This window comes from Tenrec ecaudatus, chromosome 18 (genome assembly GCF_050624435.1).
Source record: "Tenrec ecaudatus isolate mTenEca1 chromosome 18, mTenEca1.hap1, whole genome shotgun sequence".
NCBI lineage: Eukaryota > Metazoa > Chordata > Mammalia > Afrosoricida > Tenrecidae > Tenrec > Tenrec ecaudatus.
In genome coordinates, this window is record NC_134547.1 from 60,290,417 (window position 1) to 60,313,157 (window position 22,741).

General features: G+C 44.6%; 1 protein-coding gene across 2 annotated transcripts in view; it reads left to right on the top strand.

Moving 5' to 3' along the window:
- The window catches only part of WWP2 (WW domain containing E3 ubiquitin protein ligase 2), a 160,755-nt gene that overhangs the window by 81,848 nt on the left and 56,166 nt on the right, over positions 1-22,741 (top strand). For both annotated transcript variants that reach the window (XM_075536269.1, XM_075536268.1), the window contains one exon: positions 15,961-16,088. In XM_075536269.1, the coding sequence (XP_075392384.1) occupies positions 15,961-16,088 (128 nt within the window). The remainder of the gene's footprint in view (positions 1-15,960; positions 16,089-22,741) is intronic.

Here is a 22,741-nt window from a genome sequence, read left to right on the forward strand (position 1 = left end):
ATCATTTTATTGGTAGCTCTTACAGATATCATAACATTCCATAGTTCAGGCCCATCAAGCAGCGTTGTACAATAGCTACCACAATCAGTTTCAAAACATTTTCTTGAACTCCTTAATATCAGCTCCCCTTCCTTCCCAACAATACCCCCTAGGAACGCATTCCTTTTTTTCTATAATAGTTTTTTTAACCATATCTTACATAATCTAGTATATCTACTCACATACAATTCTATGTTCCATCCGATTGAGTGGGGTTATACAGCCATCGATGCTACCAGCTCCCCATTCTCCCCCTTTTCTCCCCACTCTTCCTATACCCTCAGGGACCCATTACTTCTGTTACTGTTTCTGATGGGTTATCTATCTTGACTTTCATGTACCTAACACTCTTAAATATACACATGAACATACGCAAATCTAATATGATTAATAAGGTAGAACAAATAAAAACCATAATAGTAAGGGGAGGGAAATATTAAAGAGCTAGGGGATAGTTACGTGGTTCATCAGTGCTATACCACACCTTGGACTTGTCATCACTTCTGTATGGCCCTTCTGAGAGGGACTGTCCAATTATCTTACAGGTGGATTTTAGGTCTCCACTAACATTCACGCCCCTTCACCTCTGTTGGGTTGCTTGTTTTAAATTTTTGGTACCTCTTCTTGTCCATCGACACCTCATGATCACTCTGGTTGGTGTGATTCTTCCATGTGGGCTATGTTGCTACCCTGCTCTTGAAGGTATATTTTGTTTAAGATGGCCGCTTAGTTAACTACAAGCCTTTAAGACCCCAGACACTATGTCCTTTAATAGCCGGGCACCATCATGTTTCTTCACCATATTTTGTCTTCAGTGATCATACCAGGAAGGTGAGTATCATACAATGCCACATTATTAGCAAAGGAAACTTTTTGGAAGTGACAGAAATAGTCTTGTATCGACAGCAGTGGTAGCACAACCATACACATATATGGATATGCACTAAACTTTTCCCATTAAAAGGGCGAAGTTTAGGTCATATAGTTTCTAGTTGCTAGAGCCAGGAGATTTAAAAAATCGTGGTGCGTGAATTTTTCTGTATATAAACCCACTGCTGTTGAGTCGATTCTGACTCATAGCTACCCTATGTAGGATCTATACGGGTTTCTGAGGTTGTAAATCTTTATAGAAACAGACAGCCTCCCCTTTTTTGTGCCTAGTGGCTGGGGTGGGTTTGAACCACTAGCCTTGAGGTTAACAGTTCACTGCTTACCTTGATAGCACCCCTAGGGCTTCTTGCTCTTTGTGAATTAAATCTTAATTTAGAAAATTAGTAAACTTTTGTTAGGTCTGATTATTAGCATAGATATCCAAACTTTATATTTTTGTGGAATGTTTTACCCATCCCTTTCATTTCAGCCTTTTTATGCTTCTATTTTAGATGATGTCTGATATTTGTGTTTCCTATTTCTAGATTAACTTTCCACTTTAAATGGTCTTTGAATGCCTTTCTTGGTCTTGATTTGAGTTGAAGGTATCTTGGTCACTGGTTACCATAATTCTTTGAAAATAATGTGCACACTATATAGTTTCTGCAAACCACACCAGGCATGTTACGTGTGGTGTGTTAAATGTGGAACTACATGGTCGTTGATAGTGTAGTGTGACATTCTGCATCCCAAGGCATGAAGGGAAAATGAGTTTCGTGTGTTTAAAAGTGACTGTTGAGCATGTATTTTGTTTAATGACAAAATTGGGTTTCGTGAGCACCCAGAGCAGAATATGGTGCAAATGCGTATTTGCATTTTTGTGGGAGAGAAGGGAAGATTAGCAACAGCTTGATGTTTTCCTTTTCTTTAGATTTTACCTTCACCTTTTATTTGTTTTGTTTTTTTACCTTTTAAATATGATGAATAAAAATTAAGAGATTAAATTAAACCCTAAACTCTTGCCTTCTACGTAGAAAAGGATAAAGAAGCATAGACTCCTGAGCAGTTACTTCTTCCATCTTGCTTTTTGGGGAAGGGTGCAGGGGTCGTAGTTCTGTCCGGGGCTTGTGTACCTTCTCCACGGGCCCCCAGAGGATTGAGTCAGAGTAGCAGCAGCCCAGTAAACACTTGCTGAGTTGAAAGAGACAGACGTATTCCTGCTCCTCCTGTGCTGTAACTTCAGGGTGGGCCTTTTTTTTTTTTAAATCATTTTACTGGGGGCTCATACAGCTCTTATCACAATCCATCCATCCATCCATCCATCCATCCATCCATCCATCCATCCATCCATCCATCCATCCATTGTGTCAAGCACATTTGTACATTTGTTGCCATCATTATTCTCAACATACTTCCTTTCTACTCGAGCCCTTGGTATTAGCTCATTTTTCCCCTCCCTCCGTCACGAACCCTTGATACTTTATAAATTATTATTATTTTGTCATGTTGTACACTGTCAGACATCTCCCTTCACCCACTTTTCTGTTGTCGTTCCCCCAGAGAGGGGCTTTTATATAGATCTGTGTAATTGGTTCCCCCTTTTTACCCCACCTTCCCTCCACCCTCCCGGTATGGCCACATTCACCACTGGTCCTGAAGGGATCATTCACCCTGGATTGCCTGTGTTTCCAGTTCCTATCTGTACCAGTGTACATCCTCTGGTCTACCCAGATTTATAAGGTAGAATTGAGATCATGATAGTGGAGAGAAGAAGCATTAAAAAACTTTGGAAAGTTGTATGTTTCATTGTTGCTACACTACACCTTGACTGGCTCATCTCCTTGCCACTCTTCTGTTAGGGGATGTCCAGTTGCCTACAGATGGGCTTTGGGTCCCCACTCTACACTCCCTCTCATTCACAATGATATGATGTTTTGTTCTTTGATGCCTGCTACCTGATCCCTTTAACACCTCATGATCACAGGCTGGTGTGCTTCTTCCACGTGGGACTTGCTTTTGAGCTAGATGGCCGCCTGTTTACCTTCAAACCTTTAAGACCCCGGACGCTATTATGTCTAGATAGCCGGGCACCATCAGTTTTCTTGACCAGGCACCATCATTTTTCTTGACCACATTTGTTTATGCACCCATTTGTCTTCAGCGATCATGTTGGGAAGGTGAGCATCATGGAATGCCAGTTTAATAGAACAAAGTGTTCTTGCATTGTGGGAGTACTTGAATGGAGGCCCAATGTTCATCTGCTGCCTTACTACATAGCAAATAAATATATGTACATAAATCTTTTTCCCTATCGTTACATATAAATATATGTATGTATGCACATGCCTGTATTTAGACCTCTATAAATGTCTTCTGCCTCCTAGTTCTTTCCTCTATTTCCTTTTACTTATCTCTTATTCCACTATCATGTTTGGCCTTCATTTGGGTTTTAGTAATTCCTCTCAGCTATATTGCTCTTGATCAAGCCCCACCAGGCATCCTACACCTTTTTCGCCGTTAATTTTAGATCACTTGTTGTTCCCTTGTCCCTGGGTTTGTTGGCAGCCCCCCCATCCTTTCCCCTGCCTCCCCCTCTCCCGAGTTGCCCCAGAACTGTCAGTCCTGTTGTTTTCTCCTCTGGATTGTTTATCCTGCCTATCTTATGTAGATAGACATTCAGAGACAATAATAAGCACAGAAACAAGACAGAATAAAGGAACAAAATGAAACAACAACATCAACAACAAATGGACAAAAAAAGAAAAGCCTATAAATAGTTCCAGCTATATTTGTTGACCTTTAGGAGTGTTTTCTGGTCGAGTCTGTTGGGATACCATGCCCTGGTCCTAAAGTCTATTTTAGTATTCCCCAGGGACTTCATTGCTTTGCTCCCCCTACTGCTCTGTTGCACGCCCTTAGCGTCTCACCCTGTGGTGGGGTCAGATCGGGCACAATTCCTTCACTGTACCTCCAGTGTTGTCCCCCATAGCGCTGTGGGTCAGTGAGGGACATCGTGCTCCTGGTGGGGCCGGCTTCAGGGGGGCGTGTCTTGTCAGTGGTTGACATTCACATTCCTTAGTGGCCTGACTCCTGAGATGTGATGGTTTGTGGGCCAAATTCTGTTACAGGCACACCTCGCTTATTGCACGTTGTTTCATAGCACCTCCCCGATAGTATATATTTTACCGTAGAGGGTCCGTGGCAACTAGCATCGAGCAGGTCTGTCACAGCATTTCCCCAGCAGCATGTGCTCCCTTCATGGCTCTGTATCTCATTTGAGTCATCCTCACAGTGTTTCATACTTTCTCAGAGTTTTCGGTGCACACATACTGTGTTTCACTGCCATCTAGTTGGTGCCGACTCATAGCGACCCTATAGGACAGGGTAGAACTGCTCCGTGAGGTTCCGAGAAGGTGTCTCTTAAGACAAGTAGAAAGCGCCATCTCTTTCCTTCTCAGCTGGCTGTTGGTTTCAAACTGCCAACCTTGCAGTTAGCAGGCCAACACGTAACCACTATGTCACTAGGCCTCCTTAATTGTTAGTACACATAAAATTGATTCTGATGCATAGTGACCCCGGGTACAATAGAATGAAACATTGCCTGATCTTACGCAGTCCTCGTAATTGTTATGCTGTGCCCATTGTTGCAGCCATTGTACCAATCTATGTCCTGGAGGGTCTTCTTTCCGCCACTGTTCCTCCATGTTATCAAACACGATGTCTTTCACCACGGACTGGTCTCTCCTGTATGTAACATGTCTCGAGAATGTGAGACAAAGTCTCACCATCCTTGCTTCTAAGAAACATTCTGGCTGGACTTCTAAGACAAATTATTTTTTCTTCTGGCAGTCATGGTATTTCCAGTATTTTTTGTGAAAGCCATAATTCAAATGCATCGGTTCTTCTCTAGCTTTCTTTACTCAGTATCCAATTTTCACATACATGTGAGGCAACTGAAAATACTATGACTTGGATCTGGCATATCTTAGTCCTCAAAAGGACTTCCTTGCTCTTTAGAACTTTATTTATTTAGTTTTAACCATTTCATTAGGAGCTCATACAACTCTTATCACAACCCATACATACATCAATTGTGTAAAGCACATTTGTGCATTCATTGCCCTCGTGATTCTCAGAACATTTGCTCTCCATATAAGCCCCTGGCATCAGCTCCTCATTTTACCCCTCCCTTCCCGCTCCCCACTCCCTCTTGAAACCTTGATAATTCATAAATTAATTTTTGGTCATATCTTGCACTGTCCAACGTCTCCTTTCACCCACTCTTCTGTTGTCCATCCCTCAGGGAGGAGGTTATATGTAGATACTTGTAATTGGTTCCCCCTTTCCAACCCACCCTCCTTCCATCCTCCCAGTATCGCCACTCCCACCACTGGTCCTGAAGGGATCATCCGCCCTGGATTTCCTGTGTTTCCAGTTCCTCTCTGTACCAGTGTACATCCTCTGGTCTGGTATAGCCAGATTTGTAAGGTAGAATTGGGATCATGATATTGTGGGGGCTGGGGGAGGGGAAACATTTAGGAACTAGAGAAAAGTTGTATGTTTTGTTTTTGCTACATCGCACTCTGACTAGCTCATTTCCTCCCCGAGACCCTTCTATAAGAGGATGTCCAGTGGCCTATAAATAGGTTTTGGGTCTCCACTTTACACTCCCCCGCTCATTCACTATATGATTTTTTTGTGTTGATGATGCCTGATAACTGATCCCTTCAACACCTCGTGATCACACAGGCTGGTGTGCTTCTTCCATGTGGGCTTTGTTGCTTCTGAGCTAGATGGCTGCTTGTTTACCTTCAAGCCTTTAAGACCCCAGACACTATATCTTTTGATAGCAGGGCACCATCAGCTTTCTCTGCCACATTTACTTATGTACCCATTTGTCTTCAGTGATCGTATCATGGAGGTGAGCATAGAATGATATGATTTTTCTGTTCTTTGATGCCTGATAACTAATCCCTTCGACACCTCGTGATCACGCATACTGGTGGCTCTTCAGTACTTTAAAACAATACATCTTTGATTTTCAGACTGCTATTCCCATGAATTGATTGTGGATCCAAGTCAAATGAAATAATTGACAACTTCTGTCTTCGTTTTTCATGATGTCTATAAAATGTGAACATAACTTTTATATACACAGGGAAGCCAAAAATAAGTGTGATTTGCTTTATTGTACTGGTGTGGAACTGAACCCACAATATCTCTGTGATCTGCTTAATCTTGTGGTTGTAGGGTTCAAGACCTAATTTCTTTGCTGGTAAACAACCTGGGACCTCTACTATTACATCCTATATTCCTTCTCCCCAGCAGTCACCATCTTTGATCCAGCAGTGGTGACTCAAATCTCCCCCGTACCTCTAATCTCTTCTGCACTTAGTCTCCTATGTACTTTGACTCTTTCTAACTTCCTGTCCTGCCACTAACTGGATAAACCATTCTGCTTATTAGGGCGTCATGGAAGTTGGGTCAGGTTTTAGGATTCTGTTTACTACAGATTCTTGATTCCTATGTTTAATCACTAGCCTTGTCCTTACCTGTTGGAGTGTGTTGAAAAATACAGATAGCAAAAGCATGCCAAATAAATTTTGATTGGGTTTGGAGATTGTCCTGCAGTTTTATTTTATGGATCTAGAGGAACAGAATCTTGGGCAATGTCTCCCCCGTCCCACCCAGGTTCTGCTACTAGAGAATGATGTAACTTGAAGTTTTGGTCTAGTCTTGCAGGGAGATCTCAGATCTGACTCTGCCTTCTAACTGATAGACCTTGGAATCAATTTTTAAAAGGATAAGAAAGAGGGAGTGGGTTGGAAAAAATTAAACTCTTAGTGCTTACAGGCCCAAGGTGGCTTTTAAGCTGGAAGTCTTACATCCTTTCAGTCATTGGATAACTAACTCTCCAATGGCTGCTCTGGGTAGGCAATATGCTGAATGCTGGGCATGCTACAGTACACGCAATAGATAAAATCCTTGCCTCTGGATCTTATCAGACACCGGTAGTAAACAAACACCAAATAAGCACGTACGAAGAGGAAGGCTAGGATACTAAGAGAGAATGTGGGATGCAGGTCACCTCAACCAAGAATTGGGTCAGGAGCCAGCTGGGTGAAGAGTCCAGGGAAATGAATGGAGACAAAAGGAACAGCAAAGACTTTGAATTTGCCTGTGTAGGCATTTAGGGGCCCCTTTGAGGGATGCCCATTGGACAAACTCTTTTTTTTTAAACCATTTTATTGGGAGCTCATACAGTTCTTATCACAATCTATACATACCGCCATACAGTCAAGCACATTGGTACATGTTTTGTTGCCATCATCATTTTCACAACATTTTCTTTCTACTTGAGCTAATACTTGGTATCAGCTCCTCATTTTTTTCCTTTCTCTTATGAACCCTTTATAATTTATTATTATTTTTTCATGTCTTACACTGTCCGATGTCTCCCTTCACCTAATTTTCTGTTGTCTGTTCCCCTGGGAGGGTGTTATATATAGATCGGTGTGATCGGTTCCCTCTTCTCTCCCTACAATCCCCCTCGCCTCCTGGTATCGCTACTCTCATTATTGTTCTAGAGGGGTTTATCTGTCTGGATTCCCTATTTCCAGCTCTTATCTGTACCTGTGCCCCTGTTGTGGTCTAGCTGGATTTGTAAGGTAGAATTGAGATCATGAAGTGTGTGGCGGGGGAGCATTAAAGAACTAGGGGAAAGTTGTATGTTTCATTGGAGCTATACTGCACCCTGACTGGCTTGTCTCTTCCTTGCAACCCTTCTGTAAGGGAATGTCCAATTGTCTACAGAAGGGCTTTGGGTCACTATTCTGCACTCCCCCTCATTCACATTGATATGATTTTTGGGGGGTGTTTGGTACCTGATACCTGGTCCCATTGACACTTCATGATCACACAGGCTAGTGTGCTTCTTCCATGTGGATTTTGTTGCTTCTCAGTTAGATGGCTGCTTGTGTATCTTCAAGCCTTGAAGACCCCAGACGCTATTGTACATACTCATTTTGGAAAGGACTTTACTCCTGAATTCCTGCCTTTGTGACTAGCCATGCCAGAACACTTAGAAATCATGCTTTAAGGCTTCCCAGAACTTTGTGGTCTGACACAGTCCTTTGGGTCTTGGTGCTATAGCACAGGGCGGCTATGGCTTGGGCCAGTTTTTAAATCAAGATGTGATATGCTTAGGAAGAAGCTGATGATGCTCTTCTGGTCCAACTGTACCAGGTTCTACTCCTGTCTTTCAGGGTCATTCCCATGAGACTCATGCAATAGATTGTCAAGGTTGAGGGCCAGTGCTACCCCCCTCTTCTGTTGTGAGAGCATCCCCTGCCCTTGTAATTCAGGTTCAGATAATGTCAGCTCATAAGACAAATCATGAGTGCTTCTAAGAACCTCAAGTCATCAACAGCATCAATGGCTGTTCCAAGTCAGTGGGTAGAATGAGACATTGAACTCCTTAGATTCTTGCTTTCAAGTTTGGGAGGGTGTTTGAGCATTCTTTCCCTATGAAGCCAGACTAGCCTGGATGAGTCACAATCTGGTGCACATCTTCTCTCCAGGTGAGTACTTTTGTCAAATGAAGGTGGCCCCATTGAGAAGATTACTCTGTACTCCACACTGAGCAAAAAGAGTAAATCTATGTCTTTTTATAATTTAGATGAACTTGACAATGGACTCTGTCATTTGTGAGGGTGACAGTTTGGAGGTAGGGTGTAGAATGGAGACATAAATTACAGTTGGAACGACTAGAACGACCTCATTTTAACTCTAATTGCGACTTTCCTTTTTCTCCTCTTCTTTCTATACCCCTGACCCATTTCCCCCACTAACTTGCATTTGAGTTGGGCGGTGGGTGTCGGGAATTGAGGCAGTATGGATAGGAATAGATTTGCTCATCAGTGCTTCTCTGAATGACGGAAGCAAATTCTTTCCCATAATTACTCCCCCGCGCCTCCGTACTTCTAGTTTGCGCATCTGCTTCTCGCTGGTTCTGTGTCCTGGAAACTGGCCCAGCCCCACTCAGTTTTGGTTCAATGCTGCTATTAAAAGACAATGCCCAAGTTCAAGGGTGCTCAGTGGACAGGTAAGGTGGCAGGTTGAGAGCAGCAGTCCTTCTAGTTGTAGAAATCCCAGGCAAATTGATTCCCTGAATGAATACAGGACAAAATGTTTAAATTGATTATGCAATTTTAGCTCCTGTGCTTATTTCCTTTACAATGGAAGGAAACCAATGATTAGCTCGTCAGTCCTGGCTCTGCTCTTCTGTGGAGTCTGAAGACCAACAGTGTTGAATCTGAGGTGGAACAACCTCCCTTTCATCTCCCGAGCCTCTTTTGCCAAGATAGAAAAATGTGCTTGGCACCTGGTATCCAGCCAGCCACCAATTCTTGACATTTGAGAGTTGTGTCCTGAGGCTTTGAAGAATCTCCCCATTTGTAGCAGAAATGTTGCATTATGCTTACATCACATTTCCCATCAAGAGTCTCGGTTTTTGTTTTGTTTGGAGCATCTTCTTACACTACCAGTTACCTACCTGCCTTTTAAAACTGGGGCTCACTGCCCCCCCCCCGCCCATTGAACTGGAACACTCAGATTGCTTTTTATTAAGATATAATTTTTTAAACAATTTATTAGGGGCTCATACAACTCTTATCACAGTCCATACATATACATACATCAATTGTATAAAACACATCTGTACATTCTTTGCCCTAATCATTTTTTTTCTCCTCTTTTCTTTTTTTACATTTTATTAGGGACTCATACAACTCTTATCACAATCCATACATATACATACATCAATTGTATAAAGCACATCCATACATTCCCTGCCCCAATCATTCTCAAAGCATTTGCTCTCCACTTAAGCCCTTTGCATCAGGTCCTCTTTTTTTTTTCTCTTCCCTCCTCTCTCCCCTCTCCCTCATGTGCCCTTCGTAAGTTATACATCGTTATTTTGTCATATCTTGCCCTATCCGGAGTCTCCCCTCCCCCCCTTCTCTGCTGTCCCTCTCCCAGGGAAGAGGTCACATGTGGATCCTTGTAATCAGTTCCCCCTTTCCAACCCACTCACCCTCCACTCTCCCAGCATCGGCCCTCACACCCTTGGTCCTGAAGGTATCCTCCACCCTGGATTCCCTGTGTCTCCAGCCCTCATATGTATCAGTGTACAGCCTCTGCCCTATCCAGCCCTGCAAGGTAGAATTCGGATCATGGTAGTTGGGGGGAGGAAGCATCCAGGATCTGGGGGAAAGCTGTGCTCTTCATCGGTACTACCTTGCACCCTGACTGACCCATCTCTTCTCCTAAACCCCTCTATGAGGGGATCTCCATTGGCCGACACTTGGGCCTTGGGTCTCCACTCTGCACTTCCCCCTTCATTTAATATGGTGTATATATACATATATATATACACTTATACATACATACATACACACACATATATCTTTTTTTTTTTTTTTGCATGATGCCTTATACCTGGTCCCTTGGCACCTCGTGATCGCACTGGCCGGTGTGCTTCTTCCATGTGGGCTTATTTGCTTCTGAGCTAGATGGCCGCTTGTTCACCTTCAAGCCTTTAAGACCCCAGACACTATCTCTTTTGATAGCCGGGCACCATCAGCTTTCTTCACCACATTTGCTTATGCACCCATTTGTCCTCAGCGATCCTATCATGGAGGTGTGCAGTCAATGATATGATTTTTTGTTCTTTGGTGCCTGGTAACTGATCCCTTTGGGACCACTCGATCACCCAGGCTGGTGTGTTCTTCCATGTGGACTTTGTTGCTTCTGAGCTAGATGGCCGCTTGTTTATTTTCAAGCCTTTAAGACCCCAGTCACTATCTCTTTTGATAGCCGGGCACCATCAGCTTTCTTCACCACATTTACTTGTTCACCCCCTTTGGCTCCAGCAGTTGTGTCGGGAGAGTGAGCATCATAGAGTTCCAATTTAATAAAAGAAAGTATTCATGCATTGAGGGAGTGTTTGAGTAGAGGACCAAGGTCCTCCCGCCTCCTTAATACTTAACCTGTAAATATAGACACAAGATATAATTTACATGTAGTAAAATTTCACCTTTTTAAATCATTTTATTGGGGGCTCATACAACTCATCACAATCCACACAGACATCTATTGTGTCAAGCACATTTGTACATTTGTTGCCATCACCATTCTCAAAACATTTGTTTTCTACTTGAGCCCTTGGTATCAGCTCCTCATTTTCTCCCTCTCCCCCTCACAAACTCTTGATAGTTTATAAATTATTTTGTCGTGTCTTACACTGTCTGACGTCTCCCTTCACCCACTTTTCTGCTGTCCGTCCCCCAGGGAGGGGTTTATATGTAGATCATTTTGATCAGTTTCCCCTTTCTCCCCCATTTTCTCCTTCCCCTCCTGGTATCACTACTCTCTTTATTGGTCTTGAGGGGCTTATCAGGTATGAGACATCAAAGAACAAAAACTCATATCAGTACAAATGTGCTTTGCACAATTGATGTATGGTTTGTGATAAGAGTTATATGAGCCCCTAATACAATTATTTAAAAAAAAACCCTCATATCATTGTGAATGAGGGGAAATGCAGAATGGAGACCCAAAGCCCATCTGTAGGTAAATGGACATCCCCTTACAGAGGGGTTGCTGGGAGGAGATGAGCCAGTCAGGGTGCAGTGTAGCACCGATTAAACATACAACTTTCCTCTAGTTCTTTAATATTTCCTCCCCACCACTTTCGTGATCCCAATTCTACGTTACAAATCTGGTTAGACCTGAGGATGTACACTGGTGCAGATAGGAACTTGAAACGCAGGGAATCCAGGGCAGATAAACCCCTCAGGAGCAGTGGTGAGAGTGGTGATACTCCTCATAAATTCTTGTGCGTTTGACTACAAAGCTACATTGGGGTGGCAATGCAAGTACTCAGCGTGACCCACCCAAGAGCCAAGGGATCTCCACACAAAGTATTGCAGGGTGTGCTGCATATTTGTGTATCAGCAGAACCACAATTCACTGCATTTCCACTGGAATGCAGGCCCCTGAGGCCAGGACATTTTGTTATGGTACCAGCCCCACAATAAGACTCCAACTAAAAAACCAATCCCACTGCCATTGAGTTGATTCCAACTCATAGTGATGGTAGAGGACAGGGGAGAACTGTCCCTGTGGGTTTCTGAGACTAACTCTTTATGGGGACAGCTGGTTTCGAACTGCTGACGTCATGGTTAGCAGCACAACTGGTAACTACTACACCACCAGGGCTTCTCGTACTACATGGATAGTGCTCAGCTAGTTGATGAAAATTCATAATTCACCTTCATGAAGGGTGAGGCCCCGGGGCTCCAATGGTCAGGGTGCAGCTGAGAATCCACAGTCTTCAATATCAGGGCCTTCCTCTGGGGACCGGATCTGCGTCTGTACCACTCTCAGGAACTTAGGGATACGTCCTTGTCTGGCCTCCTGGAGGGAGGCCTCAGTCTCTGGAGAAGTACCCTAGGGAAGGACACGCTAGCATTCTCAGAGAGTCGAATCTCTGTCACTACTCACCCAAAGGCCACCAGTTGGCCCCCACCATCTGCTGCACAGAGCAAACTGTGGTTGTCTGCTCTTGGAAAGACGACCCCCTTGGACGCCCCTAGGGGTCAGGTTCTCTCCTGCCTTATAGGGTAGTGGTGACTCAGGATTGAGTCAGCAGCAATGGGTTGGGTCTTTTGGGTTTGGTAGGTGCCTTGAAATCGCCTGTGGAGTTTGGTGTGCCTGGCATTGCCATCCAGCCGTCTTCTGGCTGCATCAAAGCCTGCATGACTATCCTCACCCCAGGAGGGTGGCGGGCCCAGGCCAAGGTTGAAGTCATTGGCACAACAGAAGCCAGGCTGCTTGTGGCGGTGCCCAGCTCATCTCCACCCTAGCACCCCACATTTGCACCACTGAGCGGTGCAGCTCTCTTCCTTCCGGGTGCCTTATTGCGAAGGTAATCCTGGAGTCAAAACCTGGAGACTCCAATGTGGGGAAAAGGTAGATGTAGGGGTGAGGGATGGGGGTGGCCGTTGGCCACAGGCGGGGAGGCAGCAATCCACACTAAGTGGTCCCAGCTGCTCCTGGTTTACAGGCGAATCCCGGCGCTGCTCCAGCCTGTCATTCAGGGAGAGCTGCTATCATCAGTGGTTAAACATTTCTGAAAGTGTTCTCTCTCAACTGGGACCGCAGGCCCTTTCAGAGAAGGGAGGGAGGAGCCAGAGAGTACTGGGACCCACCCTGTTGTCTTGCCCAGCTGCTGGGCAGAGGGACGGGAGCCTGGGTGACTGGAAGTAATCATGGACTTGTCAGAGGCCGTACGTGTGGCAGGATTGATGGCATGGTTTCTGTGCTGCCCACGTGGCCTACTGCTCTCGGAGGGGGACAGCCCTTTGCTGTGGGCTTCCAGCAGCAGTTCAGAGGCTCTGTCTGTCCTTTTAAGGGGATTCTTGCCTGAAATAAACCTTGTATTCACCACTTTTATCACACACACATTCCCCAGTTACTAAAGACCATTTCTCCCTTTGGAACCAGTTTGTGCCCGGTCTGCTTTCTTTGAGGACTTGTGGTAAAGTGCTTAATACTAACTTTTCTTCCCACGAAGTGGAGACATTGAAATATTTTTCTTTGACTGAGGTGTGGCTGACAGCGTTGATTTATGAAATTAGCTCAGGGAAAAATAAAATGGAAAAAGAGGGTGCATATGAAATCTTTATTTCCATGGCTCACTGTACCTTCTCTACCCACTTTCAGTTGCCACGCAGGCTGTAGGTCCGAAAGGCTTCAGGATTCACTAGATACCTTTGTTTGCCGCGTGTGTGCGCGTGTGCCTGTGTTGGCTCAGGAAGCACCAGTCTAAAAAATATACAGGCTCAGTGAAAGAAAACTAGAGAAATCGAGAATAGCACCAAAGTAAAAGCTTCCAAATTCTTACTCTCTAAAGATTACTCCTGTCACCATTCTGGTGTGTGTTCATCTCATCAGAAAAATCAGTTCCTTGCCCAGAGAAAGAAGGTGGAGGGAGCGGGCCACTCCTAGTCCTCTCGGAACCTCCTCGCTTTGTAGGCCAGGAGCATTGCCCCAGCAGATCCAGGTTCTCCCAGCAGAGCACCTTTCTGTTGTCGGTCTTCCTGCTGCCATTGGCCAGGTGATAGTGAAAGAACAGCGTGGGGGAATTCAGTTTCGTCTTGTGAGTGCTTCCAATCCCCCCCCCACCCCCCCGCATCCCTCCATCACAGAGCATGGACTCTTGAAGTTAGACTGCTCCTGCAGGACAGGTCTGTGCCGGTTGTCTCACCTGTAGGACGGGGATGGGTGAAGCAGGCGAAGAGTCCGGTGGGGCAACCGCTAAGCATTTGGCTACTAACTGAGAGGCCGGTGGGCCAAGCCCACCCCCTAGCTCCCCAGGAGAAGGGCCTTTCTCTGCTCCCATAGAGATGAGAGCCTGGAGCACCCTGGGGGCAGGTCTGTGTCTCATCGGTTTGCTATGAGTTGGAATCAACTCCACAGCACCCACCAATAACAACAGCAGTAAGGTGCCACTTACCGCCATCGAGCCGGCCCCATAGTACAGGTAGAATGGTCCCTGTAAGGTTTCAAGACTGTAACTCCATACAGGAGTTGGAAATCTCATCTTTCTTTCATGGAGCATCTGGTGGTTTCAAACTGCTGACCCTGGGGTTAGCAGCTCAACACGTCACCCCTATGCTACCAGACCCCCTAAAGCTACCACTAGAGTTGCCATAGTCATTGAGAACATCTATGTAACCTGCCTGTCACAGTATGATGCCGGGAACATAATATTTTCAACTTAATGAAAATGCCTTACTCTCATGTTGTTGTTAGCCACCATTGTATTGATTTTCTATTCATAAAGACCCCGTGTGACAGAGCCACCTTGTGACCAGTAGCTCTCCCTTCATTATAATCTCCATGGGAGCAGATTGCCAGGTCTTTTTCCCGTGGGGCCCCTGGGTGCGTTGGAACCACCAACCGTTTGGTTAGCAACCTGGTGCCAGTAGCCTTTGTACCACCAGGGCTCCTAGCTAGGAAGAGGCTTTAAATGGTTTGTGGGAAAATTCCATTATTCTTAAATTTTCCCATAAACCCTTTGAAGCACCCTTGCCTTTCTGTAGTCAGTATGATCCCTTTAATTGTCATCACTCTGTCTCCTGTATCACCTGATAGAAATGGTTCTCCGGGCCGCTGTTGGCTCACCTGGAGAGAGGAATGCTTATCTTCGCTGGAAGATAGCTAAACCCTCTCACTGTTGGAAAGTAGCAGAAAGTAAGTAGTCAGTCATCTTCTCCGGGGAAACAGCTGAGCTGAAGATCAGTGAGGCTTAGACATTGTGGCCAAGTGAACAGAGTTCAGCTTCAGAAGGACCTTGAGCACGCACACTGCCTGTGACCTTGTGTTGTCTGAATATGGATCCTCTGAGGTCCTTTGCCTGGCTGATCCATTGCATTGTCCCTCGTTTACACGGGTGAAGAGTTGGTTCTGCTGTAGCCATCCTTTCTAGATCAAGCACATCCACGTAAGCGTGAATTTGAAGTTGTTTAATACCGTTGACTGCTGTTCCCAAGGGAAGCATCTTTCTAGCTGCAGAGAAAATCGATTTGGATAAGTCTCGGGCTCTTTTTGCCCACTGGGAGAAATGCTTCATCTGTAGCCTCTCCAGCTATTCTTGTTTATTTCTGACATTTTAGCCCAATAAAAATAATATGGTTCTCCGGATATTTTGCCAGTTACCGTGCTTCAGTTGTGGGAGCCTGGATGTTTACTACTCCGAGTGGAAAAATTTACAACAAATGTTGCCTTCTGTACCTTTACCAAGCAGGAAGCATACCTGGGTCTCTGTTTGGAGCCAGGTTTGGTTGAATCAGAGACTAGTGGGGCTATGAATAGGTCTTGTTTCCAATAAGTAGTGTGTGAGAGAACACCGTGATTTAGGTGGGATAGGCTTCTTCTGTTTCCCCAGTGACTTATGTCTGTTTGCTCTGTGCTTTGAACCCCCAGGACACATAGACACTCAGGTGGTTCAGGCAGAGCAACCACAGAATCCAGCGAGCAGAGCCCTGGTGCTCGGAACCGACATCGCCAGCCCATCAAGACCCCAAGCCACAATGGCTTGCCCAATGGCACAGGTAAGTGATCGCAGAGTTCCAGCCTGGATGAAAGCTGTGGCCTTGAACCCTTTCTGATGTGGAGCTGGGATACTGCCTATAGTGAAAGAGCATGAATCCAGTTGTGTCAACATACAGGGCAGAAGAGGGAAGAATCCAGTCTGGAAATTGTGATTCCAACAGCTTTCTAGTTGACACATTTTTTTTAATCTCTAGTTTATTCTCTAAAGCCAGGGTTATTCTTCATATTACTGCCCTTCTCTTATCTTTGTCATTTCTTATCAACATTGCATTTTATTCAGGGGGAAGACCTTATTTATATCTGGTACATTTTTTATTTCCTTAATTGAAAGAGACTTATTGGACCTGGGGAAAAGAGGACCGTATTGTTGCTGAGAGTTGGATGAAAGATGGGGGTAAAACCAAAAGCGGAAGGTGGTGCTGTCGAATGGGTTGGAATGCTGACTACCAGACTGTCTTTGGTGCATGTGCTGTGGTTCTTCTAGTAAGGGTCCCACTTGAGAGTAGACAATCAGCGCTCTCTCTCTCTCTCTACACACACACACACACACACACACACACACACACACACACACACACACAATGCTGACTACCAGACTGTCTTTGGTGCATGTGCTGTGGTTCTTCTAGTAAGGGTCCCACTTGAGAGTAGACAATCAGCGCTCTCTCTCTCTCTCTACACACACACACACACACACACACACACACACACACACACACACACACACACACACACACACACACACACACACACCCTCTGTACATATAACTCTGCTTACCCCTAAGTGGGAAGGGTAAGACCTATTTCAAAACAAGTCAATTTTTGCTTTCCCTCTGTCTCATCAGACTAGTGTTGAATTTGGGGGATGTGGAAAAGGTGATGGTGGCGATACATTTGCTTTTCTAAATTTCTTGAAGACAGTAAAAATCCATAGTGAGCCCTGGTCCTTTGGTAATTTGCCTTCCTTTGGGGCAGTTGGGAAAGGACACAGGTGTTTCAAGAGGCTGCAGGTGGAAGTCCAGGCGTCTAGATGCAGATGACACTGAGGTCATTTTACAGATGCTTGTTCCCCTAGGTTAGCACAGAGGATGAGAAATTTGGGGCAGCCGCGCTTTATGTCATCACGGCACTTTATGTCATCACGGCTTTAGGTCATCACGGCACTGCGACTGACCTTTCTGTGACAGGTGTATTGAATAGAAGAATGTTTTGGGTTTCTTTGTAAATGTTTTCAGTTGGTTCTGTAGCAGCATTGCTTGGAGCCCCGCCCATAACTTATTTTAAAACCATTGCTGGATGGCTGGCAGGATGGAGGACCATGGGCTGGATTTCTCTCTGAAGTTCGGGACATTACTGAGGAGTTAACTAGCCAGCCTGAGCCTTGAGAGGTGGCATGAGTGAGGACCCACAGGGTGGTGGTATCTGGATGCTCAAACGGCTCCTAAAACCCAACTGTGAAGGCAGTCTGTACATTTTAGAGGCCTTTGCTCATTAACATCCTAATAACACCCTGGCATCCAGCGCTGCCCCCTGGGCTGTGATGTTCATCTTTCCCTCGCAGACAGCCTGGACTTCAGAGCTGCTTTCATGCCTCCCAAAGGAAGACTGACTCTCCTCGAGGCAAGAGGCAGAAGCACCAGGCAAGAGGGACGTCTGAGGATGTGAGTGAGGACGTCTTCCTCCTTCACAGTGCTGCTCTTGGATGCAGCAATCCGGACCTCCAGGAAATGTTTTCCCAGACCTACAAGATTTACTCAGCGGCCTTGTTTGGCTGTGCTCTGCAGCGAAGCATGAAAAAGACATTTGGGCAAAAATGGAGCTGAGTCTCAGGTGGTTTATTGCCTGTTGGCACGAACATCAAGTGTCCATTTTTATGAAAGGAGACTGAGTGACAGATGATCTGCATAAATGCAGTATCCCTTAAGCTTTAGACGTGGCAGAATAGAGAAATAGATTAATGTCGTGGCACTTCATTGGGGCCTGTGTGGAATGATACACCTCCGCACTTGTTTTTTTTAATTGAAACTTTTTGCCCCCTAATTCGCATCTCTAACTCCTCGTTAGCTGTGATTTCCGTGCTCCTCAGTGGCCCTCGCTGCACTCGGATGCTGACCCCCACGTAATAGGCCCTGCCCCTGCCGCCTCCCTTCTTCTTTCCAGTGACCTTCTGAGCCTGAGTTTCCTCACTTAGAAAATTAAGAGAAGCATGCATAACTCAGGGTTGTCAGAGAAATAAATTATAGGAAACATGTAGAGTGCTTGGCACAGTGCCTGCTACATGGTAATCTCTCAAGTGAAGTTAATGATTGTTGTTATAGATAATTTCATACAGTCATGATTATACAGGATGGCCATATTTCTTTTCTCTCGCTGTTGGTTCTTATACATACTTCTGCGTATTTATGTGGTCTTGATGTTTTGCTACTTATTTTGCATGTGGCCCCATGCTATTTCACAGTTGATATCCTGTCATTCTTCAACCATCTCTCAATTCTTTTTTTTTTTTTTACAGATTATTTTATTTGGGGCTCTTACAGCTCTTATAACAATTCATACATCACTTGTATCAAGCATATATGTACTTATGTTGCCAAAATCATTTTCAAAACATTCTCTTTCTACTTGAGCCCTTGGTATCAGCTCCTAGTTCATCCCTCAGTTCTTGTGTATTTCCCCTTATAAGAAAAACCCTCCTTGCGCTCCTTTGCGTTTACTTTGTTTTCTCAGAATGAAGTTCCGGTGTCAAAGAGCAAGTTGTTTAAAGATGAGGTTTTAAGTGTACATCATCAGATCGCCTTTCAAAAGACTTGAAGCTGGCATGCATTCGAAAGCAGCACAGTTCTTATAAAGTAGGAGACGAGTGCTTTTCCCCCTGAGCTTTGATGCTGATTTTAAGGTGGGCTTATCACTTAGGCCAGCAGGTATTAAGTGCCATCTTTCCAGCTACAGGCATCTCTGTAACTACCAGTTGCTGGACTATTTCCTTTCCATAATGGTTTGATTATTTGGAGAGTTTTAGAAGTTTATTTTGTAGAATTGCATAACCTTTTCACCTATATTTCCCAAATTTTCTTGGCCTACTGCCCCTTTTTTCAGGGGAAAAATTACTTGGTGTATGCCTTCCGCCCAGCCCTCCAGTGGCAAGCTTCTCTACGATAGCCTGTACCTCAGAACAAGGTGGAGGGTCTGCCTTCGCAGCTCTTGGGTCATCCAGTGTCCCTCCCCTGGGAGTGGTGCCACTGGCCTGTATCATTGTTTCCATCTTATTTTACTTTCCATCACTTTTGTTCAAGAAGGAACAAGGGAATTAAAGGTTCTTTGTTTCAATTGTATCTCACCTTTATGTGTGTGTGATTCTACCATTTGAATTATGACAAGATTCTCTGCAGATGGCATTCTTTATTCTGTTTTCTCCTATTTTTCCCCACTCCTCATGATGTGATTAAAGAAAACACAAAATACCGTATGTACTCAAGTATAAGCCAACCTGAATATCAGTGAAGGCACCTAATTTTTTTTTCTTCTTTTACATTTTATTAGGGACTCATACAACTCTTACCACAATCCATACATATACATACATCAATTGTATAAAGCACATTCATACATTCCCTGCCCCAATCATTCTCAGGGCATTTGCTCTCCACTTAAGCCCCTTGCATCAGGTCCTCTTTTTTTTTTCCCCCTCCCTCCCCATTCCCCCCTCCCTCATGTGCCCTTGGTAATTTATACATCGTTATTTTGTCATATCTTGCCCTATCCGGAGTCTCCCTTCCCCCCTTCTCTGCTGTCCCTCTCCCAGGGAAGAGGTCACATGTGGATCCTTGTAATCAGTTCCCCCTTTTCAACCCACTCACCCTCCACTCTCCCAGCATCGTCCCTCACACCCTTGGTCCTGAAGGTATCATCCACCCTGGATTCCCTGTACCTCCAACCCTCATATGCACCAGTGTACAGCCTCTGTCCTATCCAGCCCTGCAAGGTAGAATTCGGATCATGGTAGTTGGGGGGAGGAAGCATCCAGGATCTGGGGGAAAGCTGTGTTCTTCATCGATACTACCTCACACCCTAATTAACCCATCTCCTCTCCTAAACCCCTCTATGAGGGGATCTCCATTGGTCGAAACTTGGGCCTTGGGTCTCCACTCTGCACTTCCCCCTTCATTTAATATGATATATATATATATATATATATATACATACATATACATACATATATACAGATACATATATATACACATACATACACACACTTATATCTTTTTTTTTTGCATGATGCCTTATACCTGGTCCCTTGGGCACCTCGTGATCGCACTGGCTGGTGTGCTTCTTCCATGTGGGCTTATTTGCTTCTGAGCTAGATGGCACCTAATTTTACCACAAAAACTGCATTAAAAATGTGCTGAAAAACTCAGCTTATGCACGAGTATATATGGATAATTCGGCTGGAATCTCTCACAAGCACACATACACACATACTTGCATACAATGAGGGATGGATCTAACTTAGCTTTTTCTATGGATTAGGATCCTATTGCCCTACAAATGTTATTTTCTTGTGTCACTGTGATTTTACTGGGTTTATGTCACATTTCCCATTCTTTCACATAGTGAGAGTTTATCTCGAGATGCTTTTACTCTTGCCTTGTATTTGTTTCTGATTTTGTGCCCGTCTGATTTTGACTATTGATGTGTTAGAGAGTGCGCTTTTTGCTTCTAGAAGGACTAGTCCAGTCCTACCTTAATACTTTTTCTCCATTATATTCTTTTGGTGGTTTATACATTTTCTAAATCGTTTTCACACACACATATGTGCATATATACTTGTATACACACACATTCAGCATATCCTTTGCCTCACGAATTATTTTTCTTGTTTGGGTTGCTCCTGTAAAGAGCTCCCTAATACGCTGCATTGGAGTCCCATTGGCTTGAATTTCACCTGTGAGGCAGACAGACTTCTTTACTGTGGAACTTAGACTACACACTGATCTTCAGTGTAAAAGGCTCTGTTGTTGGTGACTGCCTTCTACGTGCCTGAGTGTCTGGCTGAAAGGGCCTGTGTGTTCACCAGTAGCCTGAGCAATACCACACACCTCTAAGGATCTTGGAACACACAGTGAGCTGGCACGAGGTCCAGGTTTAAGGGAAAGACTGTCCAATTTTTAAATCTTTTTTTTGCTAACACTGTTGTATGTCTTAGTCTGGAATGAATATCTGATTCATACAAGTTAGAATATTTACCCAACATCACAGAGACAACCTTGTGAGATGCCTACATATGGCAGAAGCCAGAGGGCATTCAACTGCCTTGTTACCGACTTACCGCATTTACTCTCTCAACTTGGTGCCTGGCTCTTTGTCCCTTACCAGAATGCCATCAGCGTCAGCACCCTCCCTTCCTCACTACCCCCCACCCTCGACCCCTAACATGCATTAAGGGGTTTTACCCCATAATGTTCTGGAGTTGAGTACCATTTCGCCTTCATGCTCATTCTGTTGAGCATCACTTAGTGGTTATGTTATTTTCATTGGTGTTATCTATTTTAATTATCTGGGCTCTAATATCCATTGCAATGGCTACACAGATCCCACAGACAAAATTCATGATCAAGGCAGTGAACAGATGGTAGTGCCGGCAAGAAATACTCAGGATAGTTGTTTGTCAGGACACGCTTCCAAGTTCTTTCAGGTCTGCTAATAAATGCCCATAGGGGCACTCCACTCCACTGTAAGGCTCAGGCTCTGTGGGTCAAGAAACATAGCTCACTGAATTAAGTACCCAGAGGCACCATGTTCCATAAGCCAGCCTCTAGCACCGCCGCACTCAGCTTTACTTGCTCCATGGGTTGGGAGGTCCATCACTTTGTTGCTGCTCTGGCTCGTAGTTCTGCTGCTGCTGCTGCTCTGATATTATAGTTGTTCTCCTGGATCTAAGAGGTTCACTGCACAGGGATCTCAGGTCCAGTGGACTTACTCCACTCGTGGCTCCTGCTTTGTAATCAGATCTCTTCCCCTGCTTTTCAGAGGTCTCATCCACAGCAGGATGACATTGCAGAGAATCCTGTTCACAATTACTCACAGTATCCTATCAGGATCTTCCCCCACCATCTTAACAGACCTATGCAACAACAGGTCAGTTGGTGGCAGTTAGAAACTTGGGCTAGAAAATCCACATTAAATACTTCACTGCACCTGCAGTGGTACCCCGGCTTTCTCCTCAGGAAACTGGGAATAGTAAAAATTATCCCCATTGGCCTCATAAATGAGCTGATGAACGTGAGTTTGTTAAAGACAGTAGGGGATCCTAAAACAAGAGCGAGGACAGTATTGGAAAAGCTGGTGACATCCACATAGAGCCTGGAGTTCTGTTGACAGGAATGCTCTTTTTTTAAGTTTCGACAAGTGTGTCCTGGTTATGTTACATGGAGACTAGAAGCTGGGGGAAAGGCACACTTTCTTTGCACGACCTTTGCAACTTTGCTGTCAATGGAAACTATTCTAAAACCAAACATTATTTTTTAAAAATGAGAGTGTTGCACCTATTTCAGAGAAGTTTATTTGTTTTTTTAATCTTTCGTTAGATTTTTAGTTTTTTTTCTGACAAGTTTGTTTGGGACAAACAGTTATCAACCACCTTTTTGTGTTAAGC